This window comes from Hesperophylax consimilis, chromosome 7, assembly GCF_061612785.1.
Source record: "Hesperophylax consimilis isolate HC1 chromosome 7, BYU_Hcon_1.0, whole genome shotgun sequence".
Lineage (NCBI taxonomy): Eukaryota > Metazoa > Arthropoda > Insecta > Trichoptera > Limnephilidae > Hesperophylax > Hesperophylax consimilis.
In genome coordinates, this window is record NC_142842.1 from 38,998,071 (window position 1) to 39,023,895 (window position 25,825).

The 25,825-nt window shown below is 38.0% G+C and overlaps 3 protein-coding genes across 6 annotated transcripts; 2 read left to right on the forward strand and 1 right to left on the reverse strand.

The window, feature by feature from the left end:
- The first annotated feature begins 479 nt into the window (after positions 1-479).
- On the forward strand, positions 480-1,279 carry LOC149422738 (protein cornichon homolog 4-like). The gene has a single exon (XM_089633492.1). It carries the CDS (start codon positions 786-788, stop codon positions 1,254-1,256), a length of 471 nt encoding a protein of 156 aa, XP_089489618.1. The 5' UTR covers positions 480-785; the 3' UTR covers positions 1,257-1,279.
- LOC149422739 (uncharacterized) lies at positions 1,279-17,815 on the forward strand. The gene is made up of 5 exons (XM_089633487.1): positions 1,279-1,791; positions 7,079-7,222; positions 9,260-9,476; positions 9,909-10,113; positions 10,760-17,815. Exons 1-5 carry the CDS (start codon positions 1,293-1,295, stop codon positions 11,048-11,050), a joined length of 1,356 nt encoding a protein of 451 aa, XP_089489613.1. The 5' UTR covers positions 1,279-1,292; the 3' UTR covers positions 11,051-17,815.
- A 102-nt stretch (positions 17,816-17,917) lies between these two features.
- Positions 17,918-24,888, reverse strand: LOC149422740 (N-alpha-acetyltransferase 10-like). Of its 4 annotated transcripts, none has more exons than XM_089633488.1 (5): positions 24,732-24,888; positions 24,194-24,368; positions 23,542-23,707; positions 19,596-19,744; positions 17,918-18,664 (listed from the first exon to the last, which is right to left on the reverse strand). In XM_089633488.1, the coding sequence occupies exons 3-5, from the start codon at positions 23,699-23,701 to the stop codon at positions 18,449-18,451; spliced, it is 525 nt and encodes a 174-aa protein (XP_089489614.1). In that variant the 5' UTR covers positions 23,702-23,707; positions 24,194-24,368; positions 24,732-24,888; the 3' UTR covers positions 17,918-18,448. The 4 variants fall into 4 exon arrangements, with proteins under 4 accessions (XP_089489614.1, XP_089489616.1, XP_089489617.1 ...); XM_089633490.1 differs by having other exon boundaries at positions 24,190-24,368; XM_089633491.1 differs by having other exon boundaries at positions 24,186-24,368.
- Between the last annotated feature and the right edge of the window lie 937 nt (positions 24,889-25,825).

Sequence of the window (25,825 nt, forward strand, 5' to 3'; positions counted from 1 at the left end):
CGACTCCGCCCTTCGGAGCCTTGGCCCAGGTTGAACAACTTCCGCCCTTCGGATCCAACCCAAGTTGCCGCTTGTGTTGTCGGTGATAAGTGCGAACGTGGAGATCCGTGATTCCAGAATCATCGTAAAGGGAAGTGTCTGCACAATTTTTGCATAATTATCTCGTAACGTGACCCAACTTTTAAGACAGTGAATGAAGATAATTTAGGATTAAGAAAAAGGACAATTAGTTTTAAGAATTACAATTTACAACTATCGTTAAGCTAGATTAAGACTAACCCTTCTTTATACATTTTATTAAATAAATTTTAAGAGTGTTTTGTAACTAAGTAATTTCTTTTTTTACTCGTTCCTCCTTTTCTTTTACATGAACAATATTAATTATTAACTTCCCTTAAGTAGAGTTATAACACACTGTTGTGATCCTGTAACCATAGACTATAATTTAAATTTTCTTCATCGAACTCGCACTTCCCTAGTACTTACCCAAGGTTCGTAAAAAACCTACCTATAATAAATTGTCTATGCAGTTTTTGCACAAACACAAAACGTCAGATTCGCGTCAATTCGCGTAGTTTACCCGTTTACCCCTTTTCGGATATTCTTACATCGCTATGGCTTTTAATCAGCGCCCAATCTACTCCTGTTTCCGTAAAACTTTTAAATACAGTTCTTGTAACACTATAACTTATTAATTCGCCTGCAGAAATACACATTTATAGGGAAAACTTGCAAATATACAGGTATCCCATCTGTGGCGTTTTGAAATAATAGGCAATTACAGCATGATACCAGAAGTTTTACTGTTTTCTTTTGCCTTGTTAGACAACGGCGCTTTGCTGTTCATATTGGTGTATTACGTTATAACTTTATCCGACTTGGAGTGTGATTATTTGAACCCTCTCGAGTGCTGTTCCAAGTTAAACTTCTTCGTGCCTACCAAATTGATCGCCCACGGCTTGCTCTCCGTCCTCCTCCTGTTAAATAGTCAGTGGGTGCTCACCGTCCTCTCTCTGCCGCTGCTGATATACCTGCTGTACGAATACCTTAGCGTTCGCCAAGGAAATCTGGGAGTCTATGATCCTACGGAAATCCATAACAAAGACCAACTGTGGCGGCACATGCGAGACGTGCTCGTCTATCTTCTGTACTATCTTATCTCCTTCTTCATCTACCTGTACTGTCTGATCATCGCCCTTCTTAAGGGGGATCCGATTCAGCGCCACCACGACGATAAGATCATCACTGAATTGTAAACACAATTCAAGTATTATTTATTTTTATAATTTAAAATGGCAACCGATTCTTTGAATGTATATTTAAGAAAAAAGAAACTTTTATGTCCACTTATGAATGTACCAAAACATTACGAAAAGGTATGGAACAGCAATGCTAGTGAAATATCTAGGAGAGCTCAAGAAGCTCTGAATGAACAGGAAGACACCCTGAGCGAGCAGGATGCGGCTAGCATGGACCTGGCCATGTCAAACTACGTCATTCTGAAGGAGATATTGGGGCAGTTGGTGTCCTGGCAGGACCTAAAGCTGGTGTCCTATGTCTGCCAGGCATGGGCGGATGTAGTGAAAAACATCACTAAACACTGTTTTAAATCTCAAGTGTTCTGTTTGTACTGGAACGAGGGAATGACGTTTGAAAAGGAATATCTCCGGGCCGAGCCAGAGCCGCTGTTGATCTTGGCCTTTGCCAACTCCAAGTCGCTGCAGCTCCAGTACTCCTGCAGCGAATACCCCGACTCCCCGTGCGACCGGGACTGTAAAGCCAAACACAAAAGTGAGTACTTTTATATTATTTATATTTTTGCAACCGTTACTTTGTGGTGGAATTTTTAACTTTGAATTTATGACTAAAATCTTTATTAGCCTGTGAATATTTTACAATGTCAATCATAATTTATAAAAACACAAGTCCATTTATAATCTAAGGTACATAATGTTGTGATAATATTGCGCTCGGTTAGCGACAGGAAAGTAATAACAAAGTAATAATAATAGTGGCTCCATGCCGCCGTTGCATAGTAGCTGTGGCCGTACGAATTTTTATTCGCCGTAGTAAATAGGTACATAAATGATATACAGGTAACATAATTATTGATAAACGGCGAGCGCTAGTCGCAATGTACTTAGCGTAGTAGTGAGCTACCTGTGTATACTATGATTGTTTACGATGATTTAAAATAGCTTGTTATGACAGTTCTATTGTTGTTTTTATTAATGCACTTTTGACGTAGTACATAGTATTGTGAATATTTACACAATAAAGATTTTATTGTAGGATGCCTATATATGCGTATTATTGATAGTAAATTTTATATTTTTTGTTTTTGTTTTAGTAACAGTAATTTATTAGATTGTCTGACATTTGCGATATGATAGTTACAATTAATTTATGAAATTTATGGATACGTCAATCTAAGGTTTCTGGTTAGTTTTTTTTGCTAATTACTGTGCCTTATGATATTGCCAAATTATTACTGCGCTTGATATCTGTCCGGGAAGTGAACATGTCTTCCGGATCGAGTTGTCATTTTTGTTATTAGAGGCTGTGTGACGGTTCCTCTTGATGGGATTTCTTCTGTGCTTTGAAAGAATGCAGGTTTCAGTCGATCTATTGATGAATAAACGTGTGATGAATGCGGTAAATCCTTGTGGATGAAAAATTTTCCAGCGCTGTGGTTACTAGCGGGAGTGGGTTTCATCTCATTAAACCTTTTTTGTAGGCGTCCGACGTAGGTGTCGGGTTCTTCGCGGTGGGTTTCTTCGCGGTGGGTTGTGGTGAAGAATTCAGATGGTAGTCTAAGTGTTCTTCCGTACGTCGCTGTGGGTGCAGTTGTGTGTCGTGGTACTTTTGCTTTCTGGCGAGCGACGCACTGTTTGACGAAGGTTTTGGTTTCCTTTGCCATTTTGGGCCAGACGAATCTCTGACGTATGCTGTTGGAGGTGCCGGAGGCGCTTGGGTGGCATACGTTGTGTACGTTGGCTATTGCTTGTTCTCTCATGTCTCGAGGAACAAAGGGGCTGTTTATCTCTTCTATTCGAGACAACGTATCTGCTACGGTGTTGTGATGACCGGAGATGTGTTTGACGTCAGTGGATCTGCTACGGTGTTGAGATGACCGGAGATATGCTTGACGTTGTTTCTTGCTGAACGCAAACGTAATCGGTTTGCGATCGGTGTAGATTGGTTTTCCATACCAGTGTGGCAGCGTTGAAATGCCAGATGAGGGTCCTTGCAGCGAAACTCCTCTAATCTGCAATCCTGTTGACTGGTCCGTTAGGGTTCCTTTCTTCAAGTTGACGCTTAAGTTGAAGAAGTGTAAGAAATCTGCTCCTAAAATGGCTTTCGAGACGTCTGCGATCATGAACTTCCACTTCATATCGCGGCGGAGGCCAAATTGGAGGTTTATGGTTTTTGTACCGTATGTTTTTATATGTTTCCCACTAGCACTGTATAATGTGGTGGGGCATGTATCTGTGGTGACCGTATTGGTCGAGTTCCAGCTTGATCTTGGGAGAACAGATACGTCAGCACCAGTGTCAATTAAAAATTTCTGTCGCGTCACGAGTTCGTGAATGAAGAGACGACAAGTTTTTTGAGGAAAATCGCACGTCTCTACTGCGGGTTTTCCATTGTCGTTTCTTGACTTATTATTAATAAAAGTACATGGTTTGATGCAATTATATGATTTGTTACCGAATTTTGCATGGTAACTGCAGTAGCCGTGTACAGTGTTATTAGTGTGTAACGATCTACCACGTGACCTGGAACGAGGTCGGTGCGCGGAATTTGGGTATGATGTCGATGGATGACGCCATTCGCGGCGGGTGCTGGGATTTCGGTTTTCGAAATTAATGTTTGCCTGTCCATGATCATCTCTCCGAGTTGTTTTAAGTCGACTGACTTCTAGAGTGAGTGCCGAAATTTGTTCTTGTAAATTTTGTAATATAGCACTGATGTTTGGATTCGAGTTCGGGATGCCATTATAATGTTTATTGTCCATAGTTTCACATTCAGATTTTTGATAAACTTCCGAGATTTTATCTGCTGTGGATGCTAGTTGCAACAGATTGTCGTCGGGTAGTGCGGTAAGAATGGCCTGAATGTGTTGCGGGAGTCTTTGCAGCCAAAGTACGCGTACGATTGGGCTCTCCGATAGCCCGGGACCAGCGAGTTCATGGATGAGTCGAAGCAGTCCAGAAGGCTTCCTGTCCTCGAGCTGAAGTCCGGTTAGAAGACGCGTGAGTCGCTTTTCTTCAGAATCTTGTAATCTCTCGATGAGTGCTGATTTGAGATGAGTGTACTTGTCTGCTGCAGGAGGATTGATGACGATGTCGCTTACTGTCCTGAGGGTCTCCATATCCAAAGCGGCAACAATAATGTTGTACTTGGTGAGGTCATCCTTTAGTCTTGAGTTAGAAAATTGGCTTTCAGCTTGTGCGAACCAAAGTGCAATGTTGTCGCGCCAGCACGCGGGTAGTTTAACCGAGACAGAGTTTATTGTTGTGTCCATTGTGGAATTATTACCGTGGATTTCGTTCGATGTCTGGTTATTCTCGAATGACATATTGTTTTGATAATACGGCAAGCAATAGGCAGTATAAAATAGGCAGATTTATGTGTAAAAATAGCAAGGAAACAAAAGCAATGACGACAGTAAATATAGATTTTAAAAAAATTTTAAAATTCAAAAATGTTAGATTGATGATATCCGAAAATTTCAAAAATCCCTTAATCTAGAGTGCATACAATGTAAATAATGTGAATGTACTGTGACGAGTTCAACTTGTCTGGTCACTTAATTTAATAAACGTGTAACAATATTGTACACTTGCAAAAATTTTTTTTTTTAAAAGTTATTTTAGAATGTTCGTATTCGGAAATTTAAGTGTAAAATCACTGTATGTAGGATTAATTATGGTTCGTTACTTGGTGTTGATTACTGGGCATTGATTTGTGATGGATGTTACGAGGTCCGGAACTGAAGTTCTGCCTGCGTAGTAAATCCGGTAGATCCTTGATCTGCGATGAAATTGATGTTGGTCTGCAGAAATTGTTGCGTTCTGCGGAGAATTTGATGCTTGGTCTGCAGCTGCTGGTGCGGTGTTTCACTGAAATTGAGATTTTTTGGCACTATACTATTTGAATATACGAGTTTTTTTGGTTCAGATTAGTGGGTATATTTGATATACTTAAGTATTAGAATTGGTGGGACAATAATGTTTTTTTTGAAATGTGCTTTATAATTCGACAATCAGACTCTAATAAATATACTGGACTTGAAAATGTTGAAAATGAGATTGTAAGTAATGAGATTGGAAGTTACTTACTCGATTGTCCAGGATTCCAGCTTCAACGATCGACCTACCGTGTCCACTAAATATTATTATCACCAGAAATGTCGAGGGTCACCAGTGTGGCAGCGTGAACGTCGGGATCACCAGTATGGCAGTGTAAAGTCGGGATCACCAGTATGGCAGGATAAATGTAATTTACGATGGCTGCCGGTATCGTAAATCTGTGTTCAAGGAATTCTGATGATTGAAAGATAAAGGTCTGCGATCTTTGTTGAATTTATTTGCGAGAATGAATTTACAAGTTAAGTGAACGCAGAGACGGTGGTAGTAGAGAGTGGTGGTTTGGTCGAAAGTTGAAACTAGAATGGCAGAGAGTTGCGTTCCCGTCCGCGCCTGGCTCTCCCGGGGCTTCAGGCGGCGGAGTAATTATTTAGTGTTATCATATGTGGGACGAGTTAAAGTAGTCCCCATAAGCCTTTATAAATATTCCCTTTTAAATTAATTACCCACACTTCCTTTGCTTATCACCCAATCCTCTCCTTCATGTCGCCAAACTTTTGGTAAAGTTGGCGAATTTCACTGCTCGCTTACTATGCAATTTAAAAAAAATAAAACTTCATCTTAATTATTACAAGAAACAACTAATGACCACCATGTTTGTTTCTTATTTGTATCATCTGATGTTTGTTGTTAAGATACGTTTGATGGTATGCAGAGTAAAATGAAAGACGTGGTAGGAGTTGCAGCGTCTTTATTGATCCCCAATAGAGTAGTCACAGTTGTTGCTGACGATGAATGACTGTGTCGTTGTAATTGATGTGCATCACGTTGGGATGCACGTAGGTCACATCACGGTGAGATGTAAATGCGTGCTCCATGATGACGGCGATGAAGTCGGTAGCTCTACGGTGTTGAAGACCATGGCTCCTACTGATGCTCCAGCGAAGAAAGAGCCGAAGTTAAAATGGATCTTGATGGCGATGATGCGAGCACGAAAAGCTCGCAGCGCAGACCGGCGAAGATATCGCAGGGCGTTGGCACAAGGGGGGCGCAGGCCGGCGAAGATATCGCAGGGCCTGGGTGCATTGGGGCACAGGCCGGCGAAGTGGTCGCTAGGCTTTGGCGCAGTTCCCGCGGTGTACACTGCCTGAGTGACTAAATAAACACTGCACTGTCTGAGTGACTAAATAAACACTGCACTCACTAGTAAACACTGCACTGCACTGTCTGAGTGACTAAATAAACACTGCACTCACTAGTAAACACTGCACTGCACTGTCTGAGTGACTAAATAAACACTGCACTCACTAGTAAACACTGCACTGCACTGTCTGAGTGACTAAATAAACACTGCACTCACTAGTAAACACTGCACTGCACTGTCTGAGTGACTAAATAAACACTGCACTGTCTGATTGACTAAATAAACACTGCACTGCACTGTCTAAGTGAATAAATAAACACTGCACTGTCTGAGTGCTGGAATGTTCTGGACTTAATCAGTGGCGTGTCGCCACATATGCATAAATCATCAAAATAACCGGAACTAAGAACCTAATAACCTATTTTGTGCATATTTTTTCAACTTCCTTTGACATAAATATGTAGGTGAAACCAAGTTTAAAAAATAAAATGCATATTTAAGTGTGCAGCGGAATTCGGCAACTTTACCAAGCCTTTTTCTTAGACTACTCCTATTTATAAGATTTGTTTGGTTTTGTTATTACATTTTATTAAATACTAATGTGACTATGTATGTTGCGAAGTGACGGACTACGTGCACGCTGCTCTGTCATACCCGTGCCCCTCCCTGGTAGTGCTGTCCTGCGAGAGAGTCCTCTACTACCCGCCCACTGTCAAGGATAACCGTGAGAACAGGGCCAACTTCAATGAGGCCATTGCCAGTAAAGGTGAGTTGAACAATGTGACCACAAACTTACATAGTTGTTAGCTGTTACAGGGAATATCTGTCTTTAACAATATTTACTGATACTCGTTACCCACTTGAGATGAGACCTGATTTGTATGTAGTTAACGACCATCTGTTAATTGAGGAGCTGGATGCAATGCTAACTTAGACGCATGAATTTTTTTGAATTGACCGGGTAACTCGGGTAAAAATGACAAATCAACACACCTTTAAAAAGTGATATGAAGTCATGGAAAGTGATGAAACAAAAACTATGTTACATAGGTAGATTATGATCACCTTCATTTTGAGATGTGCAAGGAACTTTGCCAACTGAGCTCCCATTGGATCTCTGTAATTCACACTAATCCACACTGCCTTATAAGAAGCTAGCGTTGAAGTTTGCCAGCTACTCCTTAAAAACTCTCGTTATCGGAACATCCTTGCAATGCATCATCCCAGCCCCAATTTTCCACACTTTCAGCTCCAGTTGAAGTATTTACGGTGGGTGAGAGGCTGTGGTGGTATCTATCAATATCTCTGTAACCGGCACCAAAGTATGTAACAGGCAGTTCCCAATAAACATCCTTGCAACCAGATGTGCATCTCCGTACATTACATACTTGATCTCCTGAGAACGGCTGAAGGCTCTCTGTTTCAGGTCTGGTAGCCAAAATACTTTCGTTCATTTCGGAGCTACTAGCATATAAATTCCTGTGGAGTTGTTGAGCCAGCACTCGGGGAATTAGACAAGGCAAGGCTTTGTCTTAGTGAGCTGTCAAAGAGGCGAGCAGGTCCACAATGGTTCTGCCCCATTTGTGAAATATCTGTTCTGTTGCAGGAGGCAGAAGGTGCCACTCCGAAAGTCAAGTTCCTCGGGACAAGTGGTCCGCAAGGCCATTTTCCGGACTTAGTAAATAGTGAACTTGCAGGGTTATATTGTATTTATCTTATAGAGAAAAATCTGAAAAGTCAGGAGACTCGAGAATTTCGTCACTTCTTCGTTCCTCAAATAAGCGAGAACTGTTCTGTTGTCCGACTGTATCAGAACAGTAGAATTTCTCAATCTTCTGTTGTGAGATTTTAAGGCATTTAGTATAGGAACTACTTCTTTAAAGTTGCTGTGTCAATCCTGCTGTTCCCTGGTCGAATTCCCTGTAATTGGAGTATCGTCCACCTGAGCGCCCAGCCACCTGCTGCCTTGGTCGATAGAAAATGAGAGCCATCGAGGACGTGTAGTGGCATAAAGACCATTACATTCTGTAACCACCATGATATGTATGTCTTTTATAAAGGGATCCTTTATGAGAATTCCCGTTTGGATGGGGATTGTTTCATCATGGGGAGCATTTGCAGTTACATTGCACCCAGATGCTTCGCTAGTTGTGTCGAATGGCTGACGTATTTGTTCAAATTCGGAAAAATTCGGAGCTTTCTGATGCGATATTAAGAAAATTTTTCTTACCGATAAATAAGTGATTAAGACCTTTTAGGTTGAGGATAAGTCTGTTGCTGCCGTCCCCCTTAAAGAACCATTTGTGATAGAAACTTGATGTCAATTGAAAGCGGTGTCGAATCATTGCATGCATACACTCCTGGCTGTTGGTGGCAGTGGTGGATATCACAGAGGGACAAAATCGCTCGGCAAATGGCGCGAAATTTGAATAAAGTTAAGAGGAGAAGAGAAGCCGAAATTGGATAGAAACAGAGATGCTACCTCACCAAGAAATATTCTGGATAAGGAATAATAATAATTATTATTATTGTAACATTTAGTACTTAGTCTGCGGTCTGCCGCTGCATTTGCACTCTGGTGCCGACCTCGGAATCGTACCTTTACGCATTTCAAAAAACTTTGAATGAAAAAAAAACAACTCAAAACCACAATTTTCATCATAAGTTGTTATTGGATTCAGCTCCTCAATTTCTTGGATTGGATGTTATTTTCCAACAAGAGAGATAAATAAACTCAATTCTTACTTGAAATGCATATTGCATATCCAAAGCTGAACATTTAAAATGTTGATTTTGTTTCCAGGTTCCTGCACATGCGGTGTCATCTTGCCCAAGATTTCCGGTGTCCACGTTCATTCCGTGGTCAGCAAGCTGGAATGCGAGGCGGAAATACCATTGATTAGGAAAATCTCCAAAATAATGGAAACGGAGATTATCAAGTGTATCCTGGTGTTTGTTGGAAACCAGTACGAGCACTTGGAAACCAACCTGTTTCCAGTCATCCAGACTATAAGGCACAGGTAATTACATTTTTATTTTAGTTTGACTTAACTCTCGAATGGTGAGTTTTAGGATCGAGAAATTAGCACAATTTTTCTGTCATACAAATTTTTTCGCTGTGTTATTTTTATCATGAACATGAGGAGCTTTAAAATACCCATGAATCTGCCGAATGAGAAGCGAGATGACATAATATTGTGTGTGTCCTCATTTGCAATGATACATATTATTTAATAACAACTCTAAGGAAGCTTAATGGGTTAGTTATTATATTATACCATTCGGTAGTAATTATGGTTTGTAATGAAGGTCTGCGTAAGTGTAAATCAATCCACATAATATATAATTCGTTTTTAATTTTACTTCTTTATTTTGAAGTCTCTTTATCCTCATTTAAATTTTTGAAGTGCCAACATAGTGATTTTGTTTTAATAATTGAATGATGATTGCAGCCAGCCTGGCGTTCCGGTGGCTGTGGGCGGGTGCCGGGTGAACACGTCCTACCACAAGAACTTCAACCTGACGGCCAAGCGTGACGGCGAGCCCTTCAGCGTGCTCATCTTCTCTGTGGACAAGGACACTGAGGAGGAGGTGGACTTCCACTGCTACTCCGCTGTGTTCCTGGAGGATCACGACATAGAATCCAAAATGAGACAGGTAACATAATTTTTGTTTCATCTATAAATTACCTAATAGGCATGTAAAGTAGAATCATTTAAAAGAGATTCTTGCTTGTGTGGTGGTGTACTGCGTCTTAGGACTACTGTGGGTAAGAGGGGACTGAAGGTGGATGTTCCAAACTATTTCAAACCAATTTGAACCGTTCTCGGTGTGCATAAATATGTACATTAAAATGTATGTATTTGTGCAAACCGATAGTTAAAACTAAAGTTTTGCAAAGTAGTTTGGAACACGCGTCCGCATTCCCCTCTTACCCCGCAAATTACCAAAGATACTGGGTCCACAGCGATGTTTACCAATTCCGTTTAAATTTACACTCTAAATGTAATTGTTCTTTTACGTTTTTTTTGTTTCATTCTTCAGCTTCCTAACAAAAATAAATTCACGTACATATTATTAAATTATGTTTTTTATCCATCCAGTACACCACTACACAAGCGAGGACCTCTTTAAAATGATTTACCTGCACATACACACCTTCCTGCATATTATTTCCAAAATTAACTTTTATAAGTCTTTTTTCATTTTAAAATAAAAGTTTCCTGATGTTTTTTACCATGTACATATTTCAAGCTAGTAATACTTTAGTAGCAACCACTCATCTTTAAAATGTTAATTCTAGCTGTCAGAGTTTCCCCGCCGGGAGTCGAGCGCCGCCTTGAAGCTGAGCTGCGTGGGGCGCACCGACCTGGACCAGCAGGAGCACCAGCTCTTCAGCAAGTACTTCCCCGCCACCTCTCTCACCGGCTGCTATGGCCAGCAGGAGGTGGGCCTGGACTGCTACCCCTCCCTGTCGCCCCCCCTGCCCGCGCTCAGTCTGCCCACGCGCTGCCGGGCCAAGCCGGGACAGGACGCCTTGTTCCACTCCTACTCCACCATCATGGTGGTCTTCTCCTGGGGGAAATTGCTGTAAACAAACCAAAGTGACTAACCTAAGTAACAACTAGATTAATAATATTATCGGTTAATGAATGTTCGGTCAAATCTTCGTAACAATATGTTCATTTTTTTTTAGCTAGTTTTTCATAGACATTCAAATTGATAAACCTGCCAATGAAAGAAAGGGGAACAAACAAAGTTGCCTGAAGCGGGGAGGCTCCGTGACTGTCTCCCTTTCCGTGATTTGTTAATAAATGAATCTGACAGTATACAGGCAACTCGCATTGTAATAATCACTATTTAGTCCTCGGAAATAAAATCTACTTGCTAATTGTTTTTTTAGAATGGCGCACAAATATTTGACTGCTTAATAAACTTAACTACAGATCCCAAATTGGGTAAACAAAAGTTTGGGCTTGTTTCCAAAATTGATTATCTTTTATTTTGTTTGTAGGCAATTTTACAAATGTGTTATAATTTACCCACATCACTCATTTTTAGTGCCAGGCGGTCCGGTTAAATATGTACCTACAGATCTGCACAGAAAAGCCCGACAATGTGTTGTGCAGCAAACTGTTGTTTTATTTAGCGAACTTTACTTTTCTGTGCAGGGTCTAGTTATTTCAATATGCGCTCTTGGGCGGTCACCTTACGACTGATGTTGTATTTTATTCAAATAACTCTATCACTCCTGATGTGCTTTTCATCAAGCTCGTCGAAATGATACCCAGATTTTATGTTAGGGCAAGTTTATCAATTTGGATGTCTATGTAGTTTTTATTTAAATATTGCTTTATTGACCACTGATGGTCATGCAGCTCTTTTATTTGTGATACCACGCATTACTTCCAAATGCCTGGAACTATTGGAATTATTGCATCCCCATCTGATGGGGAATGTTGAGACTGATGGAAGTAAGAGGGGATTAGAAAGGTTGTATTAAAAAGCATTAGCAGTTAAGTTTGGTAGTCGAAAGCCAGATTTTAGGACAATGATGTTGCAGGAATCAAAATACCATATTTTAAGTAAGTAGCATTTTGATATTAAAAAGTATGAAGAAAGCACGAAGCAATTTTTCAAACAGTTTTATTTTTACATGTACGTCTTTTTATTTATTTTCATCATAATATGTAATTTTTATCTATATCGAGGCCGAATCGTACGACCAGCTTCTGTCATAGAAAGGGCCACAATAATACATATTTGAGTTACGTAACTTTTTTACAGTATTGCATTACTTAAGGAGACTGCTGAGCAAAGATGGGTGATGTCATGTTGAAATGATAGGTATAAAAAAATAGTAACTAATATCTGAGTGGCACTGGAAAGGGAAAAAGGAATTTAAGAGATACAATTGCTCCGCAATATACGGGGCACCCCAGTGACCCCTCTTCGGGTGATGTGTGATTTTTACCTTCAAGTGAGTAAAGGTTAAATCAAAACGGTACTTACTTAACAAAAGGTTCCTCATATATTGAGGGAATGGCAATTATAGGATTCCACAAGATCAAATTTAAAAAAAAAACTATTCTGGTTGCTGTTTGAACAATCTGAATAATTTCATATTATTTTTCAGACATTCAGCTTGTAGGTATAACATATTACATGTATGTATTCATGTGTTTAGTCTCTTTTCTTGAACTTTTGAAAGTTGTTAAAAGTTTGGCCGAACTTTAGTTTATAACATTGTCCTAAGATTAATAATTTAATAAGCAAAAGTACTTTGCTGTAGAATAATAATATGTATTGATATGATGACCTTTTGGAGCGGTGTGAGAAAGTCTGAAGGATTTTGAATCTCAAAGATCCTCTTTGAAATTACTTTTTGTAAATCAATGAGTAATTTTATGATAATTGTTATATATACATATTTGCACTGGGTAGAAAACTACCATACTCAATCCCGAACACGAAAAATATTATATTTAGGCCATCTTGTTCTTTACGGAACTGGATTTATTGTATTCTGTAGAAATATACAAACCTGTAGCCGACCTTTGGCTAATTAATAATATGATTTGTACATATTTAATCGTCTTTCATTTGATGTAACTACGATAACTCTTTTGTATTCACAGACGGTGAAAATCCAGTGAAACTTATTATTTTCACCTAACAGGTTAAGCAAACTGTTGTTCTCCAGAGAAATGTCTCTTTTGCACTTAATATTTTGATATTAGACCACGGAAATATCTGGTTTCAAATCCTGTTTGTATTGCATAAAACGTTTTTTTATTCATTTGAAATAATGTGCCAAATATCATACATTTCATTCATGGAAAGTAGAAATATTTTTTTTGGTGTTACATAATGCCAAAAGTTGCTAATTTCAAATTATAAATGATTTGGTGAAAGTTAGCAGGACTACTATCTCAATAACTAATTTAGTGACACAATTGCCTGAACAAATTTTCTGTCTGTATTTGATCTGGGACAATTCCATAACATGTTTACTAACTTACTTATTTATTTTTATGTAATTTTTTTTAATTTTAACTAACTAACTAACTAACCATCACGCCGTTTCCCCGCAGGGGTAGGCAGAGAGGACGGACCGCCAAACAACTCGGTCTTGGCACACACTCCTTGCCTCATTCACATTCATACATCGTCTCATACATACTCTTCTATTATTCTGACTCTTGACATGGCCCGACTCGAGTATCTGATTCACTTGATCGTGCCATGTCTTCCTCGGGCGTCCCCTACTTCTGCTACCATTCACATTTGCATCATATATCCTCCTTACACTCCTATCTTCGCTCATTCGCTCTACATGCCCAAACCATCTAAGCGTCCCTTTCTTAATCTTACTCATTACGCTTACATCAGCCTTGCACTCTTTGCGGATCTCCACATTCCTCACACGATCAAACATGGTTTTACCACACATACGCCTCAGGGATCTCATTTCAACAGCATTTAATCTACTTTCATCCTTTCTTTGCCAGTTCCATGCCTCACTTCCATACATCAAGGTAGGTACCAGCACTCCGTTGTGGACTGCTAACTTCGCTTTTTTGGACAATTTTTTGTTAGCGCCTACGGCGTTTAGTCCTCCATTAACGGAATTACCTGCATTTACCCTTCTTTCGATATCTCTGTCAGCCTTCCCATCTCTCGTAAACATACTTCCTAAATACACAAACTCATCCACCTGCTCCAAGTATTCCCCATTCACAATTATATTGCACACTGTTTTCGTACTCTCTCTTTCAAACACCATTACTTTAGACTTACTTACATTCATCATTAACTCATTCTTCATGCATACTTCGTTCATCTTAGACACGAGAGACTGTAGATCATCTATACTATTAGCAATCAGCACCGCATCATCAGCATACAACAGGCAACATACTTTCAAATTATTCAAATTCGCGCCCAATCCCACCTCTTTCAATTCTTGCATACAATTATCCATGTATAGATTGAATAACCACGGCGACATTACGCAGCCTTGTTTAACACCTTTTGTGATATCAAACCACCCCGTAAAACCACCGTTTACCCTAACACATGCAACGCTTCCCTCATACAGAGACGCAATTGCCTGAGTCAGATTCGTATTCACTCCATACTTGGACAACACCTTCCATAGCTTTTTCCTGTCGACTCGGTCGTATGCTTTTTGTAAATCTACAAAGGCACAGAAAAGTTTCTGGTTTTTTTAATTTTAACTTATTTATTTGGTAAACTACCTTATACACCGATATTGCAATCCCTACTAGCATTTAATTTAAGAGAAGACTGTTCAAAGACACGATTAGCTGTTGCAACATGTTATAGTTGTATCTACATATTCACAAAATGAGAATTCACTTTTGATCAATATAATATTATGTAATTTTTAATTATTTATTGTATCAATGATGGAAGAATGGATTGATATTATGAACCTGTATAGTTAAGTAATGTTAATGTTTCAATTATTTTATCAATGCTGTCACTAGTGATGTGAACCCGGGAATATTACCCAACCTAATATAAATTCCCAAAAAAAAAAAAAAAATTTTATGAGAAAGTTTTTCTAAATGAGGTTGTCTCCTAATTATTTATGAAAATAACGATATTCCAAAAATGACATGAGCTTTCAAAGTGAACCATGGTAAAATGTGTGTAATTGTGTCTCGTAATGTCGTACGAGACACAATTCAGCATAATTCTCAGTTAAGTTAATTGCGAACTTATAAACCAACCACATTGTAAACTGTTGATTTCCCCACAAAAATAAATTCATAATTCAAGTATTGCTACAGTATAGCTGTGCACGTCACAAGCTTTTCAGCTGCCCCCAAATATCGACATTTTGATTGCTTATATCTTCGGTACTATTCAGTATTTTACAAACATTCTAAAAGTTCTGTCCTCAGCGTGCTCTAATTAATACGATACATTTGTAAATAACATGAAATTTTGTTGTAGGAGACAACCGAATTGGTTAATCTGGGGATTTCACCATTTAGACGATAATTCCCGCAGTTTGCGAATATTCTCCAAAAATAAATTCCCAGGAATTTTTCCATCACTACTTTTGGTTATTCTTTTGTCAATGTGAACTGTAATGCTGCGCTGTATGTCTCACATATCGAAAGGATTTTCCCGAGACGATGGATCCCTAGTGGTACCTATCGTCTTGGTTGTTGCTTGAATTATTGGTTGCGTAGTGACTGCGTTTTCCCATTACTAGTACCCCTCCACAATGATGCTTTAATCATATTAAAAACACCCATTGCATATTCTCGAAGCCAAGCATCGCAACAGTTAGTTTCTTTGGGAACAGGTTTGTCTGTTCTGAAACGAAGAGCATTCTACCAATGCTGAAGTGCTTTTCTAAAGTCAAAGTACATAATAAAATCATCTGAATTCTCAATTAGTTATACGCTGAGAAGAACCAATGTGTCCTCAAAGTAAATAATGCATTTCTCGAATCTCTCTTTGACTGAAATTTTAAGAATCCTAACTTTTATGTAAAACAACATTTAAATTGTAAGTTTTGTACCAAATTCATAAATATGTAATATACATTATGTATTGTTACTATTCAAATCCAAGTTGAATCTTTAACAGCATACAATTCATATAATGTTATTTTCTAACATAAATTATGATTTCTATAGAATATATTATGTACCTTTTAACTAAATACATAATAATTTATTCATAGGCATAGTTTCTGTAACACAATACTAGTTGCATATATTGTCTAATCAATTCAGTGGTAGAAGGTACAATAAATTAGTAATTATTTATTCAAATTCATTTCTCTGATAGTACCTATGTGTAAATCAAAATAATGTGAGATTATTATTTTTCCCTAGTATGCTTTTTTTAGAGAGCCTTTGATTTAATCAATTAAATTTTGTGTAGTTATGTATAAGGCTCACCTCGAGGTACCAGCTTGTTCTGTAGCCTTAGCTGGTGCGCTGCTAACTTTATACTTCTGATGTGAATTACGAAATAAACTGCAAAAATGATGATGAATTTTTAATAAACAGCCTGCAATTTCATGTTTCGCAGTTAATGTTAATGTGTAATACACTACACATTGCAATATTGCTAGGCAATTAATGAAACTAAAGACCAGTTATATCTTGCCAGGCAATTAATTAAACTAAAGACCAGTTTCATCTTTCAAGGCAATTAATTAAACTGAAAACCAGTTTCATCTTGCCAGGCAATTAATTAAACTAAATACCAGTTATATCTTGCCAGGCAATTAATTAAACTAAAGACCAGTTTCATCTTGCCAGACAATTAATTAAACTAAAGGCCAGTTTTATTCAGGCTACTCACTCCCTCCAGCTTTGTGTGTATGCCAAGTTACAGCCTAAAATAGGTAGCTAAATTCGGTCAAACGTAAGTCAAGGCTAATCATCAAAAATATGATACCATGTACTGTTTTTTTTTTTTTACTTTGCGGAGTTATAATGCTGGCTGCCTGCTAATTAACTGTAAAACTTCAACAATTTGTTGCTTTTTAAAACACCATTTGATTGTTGGTTAGAAAAACATTCTGTAACAGAACGTCTTGCAGCACAATGCTTGCTTCCTGCGTAGTTATTGCATTAAATAATGCTTTTCAATTTATTACTTTGATTTACATTTCTGGGGGGTAATTACTAGAAGTGCCTGTCAGTTTTTGTAAATTAAATTTAGGTACCAGAAAGTACTCTAAAAATTCCCTTATTCGAATGCTATGAATACCTGTCAGGTGGTCTAGAAAGATGAAATTGTGACCCGTGTAATGTAGAAGTCAACATACTTTTTTGACATTATATTCATTCCAGAGAAATTTACAAATTTGACATGAGCACTTCTAGCGTTAATCTCCAGATTTAATGTCTACATCCTTTTTATTGTATAATAAATTAAGTGAATTCATTATTACTTGCCTATTTTGATAGTTATCACAGTTCTTTGCTGTATGAATTTTATTATAAGTACATTGTATGCAAATCAGTTTGTGGCTTTATTGCAGACTGTAATCAATATTTGATAAAACTATTTAGAAGTTGTGGTTAACGGTTAAAAATGAAAAGGGATTCTGACTTACCCCTGGTCTTTGCGATATTAGTTATTATGGGCTCGGGGGACACTGCAGTGATCCATTGCACAAGCTTCCATAATACTCAAATTAAATGCAATGATGGAACACTTAATGTGTACACTGCACAGGTTTTCTTAACTGACTGGACAAGTAGAATTAATTGTTGCAACATTGTTGATGTAGGTACTCCACAGTCAGGCAGGGCCAGGTAATTGGGTGGAGGAATATGCATATAGTTGCGTTAACAGTATGTATGTATAGAACACCAGCGTCTTTCCAGGAAAATCTCCAAATATGACGGATATGGGTTTACATCAATGTGGGGAGTTAATAATGAATCGTTTCACAATATAAATAACATAAGAAGTATATTATAATCGCGCAATATACACAACATACAATAATATGGTTTATCATACACTGTCAACATCTTCACTAAAATTGTCCAATGCTAAAATTATAATAATCATAATTTTTCGAATAACACATCACAGGAAAGCGACACCACTCCAACCATTGGTTTAAAACTCTGCTTAAAATATGATTGTCACGCTAAAGTCGAGAACCAGTGGAACTATGAAGGATCCAGAGATGAGTAAGATGAAGGTTGGGAAGTACCTGGCTATTCAGATCTGGTCACTAAACACGGCGTAAGTAATTTCGATTCTGAATGCCGGTCCTTTCACCAGGGCGATAATGAGATGATCTACCACGGGAACAAGTTGCAAATGTACTCTATATTATTTTGTTTGCCCACATCAGGTTTCAAATATCGATCTCTGGAGTCAAGAAATCATAGACTGATGAAATAATATGTTTGAGTGGTATCTCTTTTCTGTGATGACATTTGATCACACTTGAAGCGGGGGTGGTTTGTTTGGTTCAGCACTGCGATATGATGGCAGACTCAGACTTGATCTCCATGAGCTGATCGTTGCGGACAGCGAAGGAGCTGAGGTCTCGTTGCATGGAGTAAGCGTCCTCCCCGTCTGCGTAGTATTTGGGTTCGATGTCCAGGATCTTAAAGTGAAGGGAATTGGTGTAGAGGTTCAGGGCTGCCCTGTTGCTTTTCCTCACATGGAGAGATACATATTTGGCCTGAAAGAGTAAATACATAATTATTGGACATGGTTAGAAATAACTTTTCAGGCTTTGAAAGTTGTCAGTAGAGTATTGTCAAGTATGATTGCGAAACCGTAACTCTATCATTGCTGGCTCAGATAGATAAGATTGAGATTTGATATTTTTAACACTATGCAGGTAGGTAAATAATCAATATGCACACGGGTAGCAACTACAGACTTATAAACTGATGTGAAGTATCAATAAATCAGTGACTTATCACAGAGCTATCCTATATACATAGTCGTTGCACTTGCAACACCGGCTATGAGAGTTCTATCAAATAAATAAATCTGTGACTTATCACAGAAGTCTTCTACATAGTCGTTGCACTTGCAACACCCGGCTATATGAGTTTATCAAATAAATAAATCTGTGACTTATCAAAGAGGTCACCTATATAGTCGTTGCACTTACAACACCGGCTGTGTGAGTTTTATCAAATTTTACAGGGGAAGCAAAAAGATGTGTAAAATGGAGATAGGCCCCTGAAATCACCGATGGGTTGTTTTTTTGTTCGTGTTGTTAAGGTCTGCACATAATCTCACCAAGTAATAATAACAAAAAAAAATATATATTTACACAACCGTCGGGTGAGAATTTTAACAAATCCCCACGGCAGCACTAGAGATCAGGAAAATAACATACTAAAACTTAACACCATGAACACCCCACTAGAGTCCCAACCGTCCTAAGGCAGTGTGACTGGCATTGCCAATTATTGGGGTATGTTGTGAGGCTGTAAAGAGAGAGGGAAAAGGAAGGTTGGGATATATCTGGTTATTCAGATACGATCACCAAACACAGCTAACGCCATTGCAAGCAACATTTGGATTCTGAATGGTGATCTCTCACCAGGGTGACAATTGTATCTAGCACTCATTGGTTGGTTGGTTGTTTGGGTTACCTGGAAGCACTCCACCATGGCCTGCGAGGCCTGGTTCATGAGCTTCTGCGCGAGGCCGAGGCGGCGGTGCGAGCGCTTCACCGCCAGTGATGTGATGTGACCATGCTTATTATCCTCGCCATCCTCTTCCATCTTCGCCAACACATAGCCTGGTACAGACAGAAGAGCAGATGTTAAACATAATGTAATCTACGTTCAATGACGAGGACTGGGTATTGTATTCCAAGATAATAAATAAAAGAAATTAACATTTACAGAAATATAATATAAAAATTATTTCGAATCAATTTTGAGCTCAGAATTTGAACATTTCCTACGGATGAATGGACATTTGTAGGAAATGATCTGATAATGAAAACCTTGCTGTGTTCATTATCAAAATAGATACTCCCAACCATTAGCTAAAGGAAGAGAAACTGCAACACAGCTTATTACCTAAAATATCAATCAATATATTTGGCTGTGAAAATCTTAATCATATCCAATCCTCGAATGAGATGAATGGTTCATTAACTCTTTGCACGCGGCCGTATCAACTGTTGTTACGGCAAAAAGTCTATACTCACATGCGGCTGTATCAACAGTCGATACGGAAACTTTGACGGCCGATATTCCAGCGCTCTTTCGTCATAAATGTATTTCTTGCTCACTTGGACATTCGTAGAACTATCACGATGCCGACATCTACAAGAATTTTTCGAAAATAAAATTGTATTTCATAAAAAAAAATCGATAATCAAGTGCGCCTCTTCGCGCCTTTTAGTCCTTTAGTTTACATTTTTGTCAACGGATGGCGTTAGTACTAGTATGTCATTCACAACTTTTCATAACTAAAAATGATAAGTGATCATAGTGTCCCACTTGTGTCTATCAACGCAGTGGCCTAAGTACACACACGCCGAGTGAATGGCGGGACCACATTCAAAAGATACGGTACGTCTTTGTATGAAATTTTATGTTTTTGTTTTTATAAACATCTAAGAGTGTTGACACACGAGGATTTATTTTCATATCGTGGAGAATAATCTGTTCTGTATTTATAGTCCAATAAATCATGCCAGAATGCTATAATTTGACATTGCATGCATAGGTATTTGAAAATATGTGCCGCGTACGGGTATAGATAAGACGGAGAAAATTAACGCGTTCAAAAGGTTAAGGTTAAACACAACGTGCGCTATAATCAGAGACGGCTGTAGGAGTCCAGAAGTGGATGGTCAATTGAAAAAAAAAGAATATGACAAATCGGCAATTGCCGAGCATTTAATTGAAACCGGGCATTACTTTGGATTTGTTCCTGAAGTCCTGGGGAGACCCAAAACTTATAAAGCACGGCGGATTACGGAGACAATTGAAATTCACAAAAATCCCGTAAATATTGAAAGAGACGTTGGAGCTAAGCTTAGTAGTTCTTGGTATCCGGTAATTGGCGGCTACCTACACCAGAACTAAACGCAGAAAACCACTTTAAAATTATACATTAATGTCGGTTTTTAGAGGGTTGGAGCTGGCAACACGGTATCACATCTTCATACATAAGCACACATTTCACCACAACCTTAGATTACACATCTGCCCTGAGATGGACACTGCAATGCTGTCCGAAATGTTGGAAAAAGAAGGAGGTAGCGCAACACGGCATAATACCCCAAAAACAAATCACTAATACTTTTGGCAGTGAAAATCTCAAATCATACCCGAATATGAAATAATAATACATATTGCTAATGCGTAGTGAATATTATAAAAAAACGCCAATGTATGTAATTAATTTGCCGGTTCACAAATTCTGAAGCAGGTAGTACAATATTGTTTAATTTAAAATTATTTATCTAACTAGTTACACATTTTTTTTTTTTTTTTCATTTGATAGATTCCTATTAAAAGTTTTTAAATCATTAACTCCAACCTCAGTTGTTTATAAGCAGATTTAAAAAGTAAACGATGAAAGCAAAAGTACCTATAGGTTCATTTTATTGCACCTGCAAAACCACTGACAAGAATTATAACTTTTCGTTTTTAACCTCTTTATTTTTCTCTCTTGTAACATAAACTAATTGTCACTTTATTTGAATACATTTGTCATGATTCAATGAATTGTTTGCGTTTTCTTTCAATACGATATCCTAAGAATTTGACATTTTAAATTATTCCAAGCAAATTACGTCAAGAATGATAAACATAATTTGGAAAACTAATATTCAAGTTCAAGATGGCTATCGTTTATCACACAAAAAACTTTCAACTGACATTTTTTCATGACTCCCTCTAATTCCTTAATAATCCTAGGTCGTAGATATCACACCGCGGTTATAATAATAATAATAACATGGCATTTATATAGCGCAGTTTAGTGTCATTTTATGTCCAAAAACCCCTTAAAAATAAACTATGTGTGATACTAAGCATAAGTCAGACATGATAGTGTTTACCTCCTTTGTCTGTATAGCCAAGAGAAAGAAAGGAGATGGTTTTGGGACAAAATTTAAAGTGACCCACGGTAGGTACATGAAATAGTTTCTCATTTGGATGCTAGATGGCACTGGAGAATGAATCGAAAAACGCATGAATCTGCACAAATATTAAAACTAAATTAATCGTCAGGTAGTTTGTTAAATCCTTTTTTATATTAATACTATTGCAGCACATTTTTGGGAGGTCATTGATCAAATGACCTTTTTAGAAGAGCCGCCACTGTGCCTTCATAGGGGTCGTAAATTTAATTAATTTGTAAAAGCAACAACCAACCCCGGACACACTGGGAAGATTCATAATATGCTGCGGGTGGCCACACTGGACCGGCTGGAAGGGTAGCTAGGCTCTCTACCCTTGGTTGGCGGGCTCTTCTCGACGCAATCTCTGACGAATACGGATCTAGATATCACCCGCCATTTTAAAAGTGTAAAAAATAAATAATACACCAACTTCCAAAAGTGTCCAAGACTTTGATTTATCGCTTTATAAATTCAGAAGTGGGATATATCCAAATAAATTGCGACAGTGACGTTTGTTTATTTTGGTGAAAGATTTACGCGCGAAATAGACGCAGATCCAAATCTATGGGATGTAGGATTACCTGAGATCATCTGGGGTATTAATAATACCGTCAATGCCAGTACTAGGTTTACCCCATTTCAGTTGATGTTTGGTCACAAGAACAGTGTTCTTGCTGACACGCAGGAGGATGTCGGTGTAGAACATCTCTCCAGGGAGGCGCAGGTAGCTGAGTGTCGTGAGGCGGCTCAGCGTAATATGGCAGTAGCTGCTGAGAGGATGAAAGTGCAGTACGACAAAAGGCGAAAGGTAGCACGCAAATACGGAAAAGGAGACCTTGTCTTGTGGAAAGAAGGTGTGGTTCGAGGAGGAGCAGGGATCAACCACAAAACTGACCCCCTCTACAGTGGACCTTACAAGGTAACTCAAGTATTATATAATTTTATTAAAATACTCATACATTTATTTTATTGTATTAAAATACTTAATACATTTCACAAGTTATGCTTTAAAATATTAAGATAAATTATTTGTTTACACACGTACACACGCAATATGAATAAATAGTTTTGGATTGAATCACCGATACAATATTGTATTTGTATGGTATTCTTGAAAGAATTGAGTTTTTATACAGACAAATAATTCATCTATTTTAAAACATAACTTGTCAAAAGGGTATTTTAATAAAATAATTAGATTAATGCCATCTATGAATGCGTAGATTATAACAGACATTGCATTTAATCTTAACTGAAATGTCAAGGGGTTGCAGTTGGATAATCATGCCATTAGGAGTAACAACCAGTTTTCTATTCATTGATAGGTCATTTACAATAACTGCAAGTTTTTTAATACGAAAATGAAGAAAAAAAACATGTTTCCTATAATGGATGCATTACCGTAAGTCCAGCAACTTGTACAACTCTTTAGCAGCTTGCTTGCATCTTACCTACGATGTGTCCCTTCTCATCCTCAGCCACATAGCTGAGCTGCGGCCAGGACAGGCCGTGGTAGAAGTAGTACTTCATCTGGTAGTTCTCCGGCAGGCACAGCAGGTTGCAGTGCTGCATGTTCATCAGGTCCCCGGGGCGTGCACAGCGGATGTTCATGGTGATCTAAAACACGTGTACAGTAAGATGAATGTTTACTATTTATATTCATTCGTCAGAATACAAAGAACGTTGTTTCCAACCGATCTGTTGAAAATAAATACCGAGGATTCAATTCAAATAAGATAAGAAATATACATGCAAAATGCGAGTACGACCGTATTGATGATTGTTGATAGACAAAAGTGAAAAACAGCAATTATGCAATTCGTTGGCTTTTTTGTCTACATTTGGTTTGAATTAAAAACCAAATAAATACATGGAGTTCTCTTTGTAACAGAAATCAATAAATTAATCCATGATTCTGTTGTTTCAGTTTGTTATTTTTAATTTGGTAAACTAATAACTCTGTTTGATAATACATCAGGAACGCTTATCAAATTTATTTGAAGGAATTCAAAGCATTGCCAAAAAAGTTTGGCAAACAATGTCAATTCTTTCAGAATCTTTTTCCGATTGTTGATGATTTTGACAGATTATGTACCTACTTACTTTTTGGCTAACTGGCGGGTGTTTCTTATGCAGTTTTATTCCTTTCGGACCTTTTTCATGCGGCTCCGACTTTCCTTGAGGTCAGCAGCGACTGCCGAAGATTCTGACGATCCACCCAACAGTTCTCGTACAAAGCGGAAGCGGGAAAGAAAACACTTCCAAACCAGGAACCAGCCTACGAACACGTTAAATTTAAATTATAATACGACGGATCTGTTAGTTTATTTATTTTTCTAAACTTTACGGCGCAAAATTAAGATTTACATGCTTACCCAATGAAACTAATAAAATCAACACAAACAAAAAAGCTATTATTGAAAACACGGTTAGAACAAACTCCTGCATTTTTCATAAATATACGGTGATGACTGTTAAGAGAGCGTCATGCAAACTACATGTTACAGAGCGTATATTTGGCAAATGCAAACGGAATAATGTCATTCGAGCTGTTGCCAACTCAGTCTACGCCATGTTGCGGAGATACGAAAAACGGGGCAAAGGGCTCAAAGATAACCTTATATTTATGAACGCAACTCACCCTAAGGTAATTTATCTGGTTTTTCTAAATTAATACATTCATTTGAAAAGTTTATTTCGTCACCCTCGATATCTGAGGGCAATATCAAGGTATTTAATCAAATTTTACAAGGTCGGAAAATATATTTTTATTTGAAGTAAGAAAAGCGGCATGCGAATTGTGTTGCTATTTAAATAAAAAATAAAATTTCTTCTATGGAATAAAAAATACAAGTTCTTATCTACAAATTGTTCACTCAGGGATCCTTTCTTCGCCCTACGCCCATAAATAAACCACTCTCCCTACCCCATTCAATAACAAAAAAGCGATACAATATGTTGAACGACACGGTATATTTCTATAATTAAAATATATATATTTATGTATATTCTGATAAATATATATATACATATTTATCAGATACGGACGGCGTTTAGTGCGTCTAAAAAAAAAGGATAAGGAGGAACGATGTTCCCAAAAGGAAATACTGCTGTAAGCTAATAATTTTTTGTTAGTGATGCATTTATTTTTACGTGACTATGGTAGGTAAGAGGAATTCCACCTACTTTTACGTGAAACGCCCAGGGAGAGTGGTTTATTGGGCCCAGGGTAGATACCTACCAGCTGAGTGGTTTATTTATGTTACCGATTTCAATATTATCTAGGCCAGGGAAAGAGTGGTTTATTTATGCCAGGGAACGACAACAGGATAGCAATGGGCACAATCGATGAATCTCGATGATTTATTTACTCGATCTCTTCGATCATTGAAATATTTCGAGTCATGAACAAATCGATTCTGTCAAAAAATCACATAGTCCGAGAAAATCGTTTTAAAATGTCATCGAACAAGGAATCGATTCTGTCAAAAATCATCATACAGTCCGAGATAATCGATTTGAAACGTCATCGAACAGGGAAGCGATTCTATCAAAAATCATTCGAAACCACACCCGTCATGTCATTGGTCATAATTCCCAGAAGTATCGCTCTGGTGAAAGGCCACCGTTCAGGATCAAAAAGTTGAAAATGGCTTTAGCCGTGTTTGGAGACCAGATCTGAATATTGTAGCATGTTTCAGACTGGTCGATACTTTCAGTATCGCCCTGGTGTAA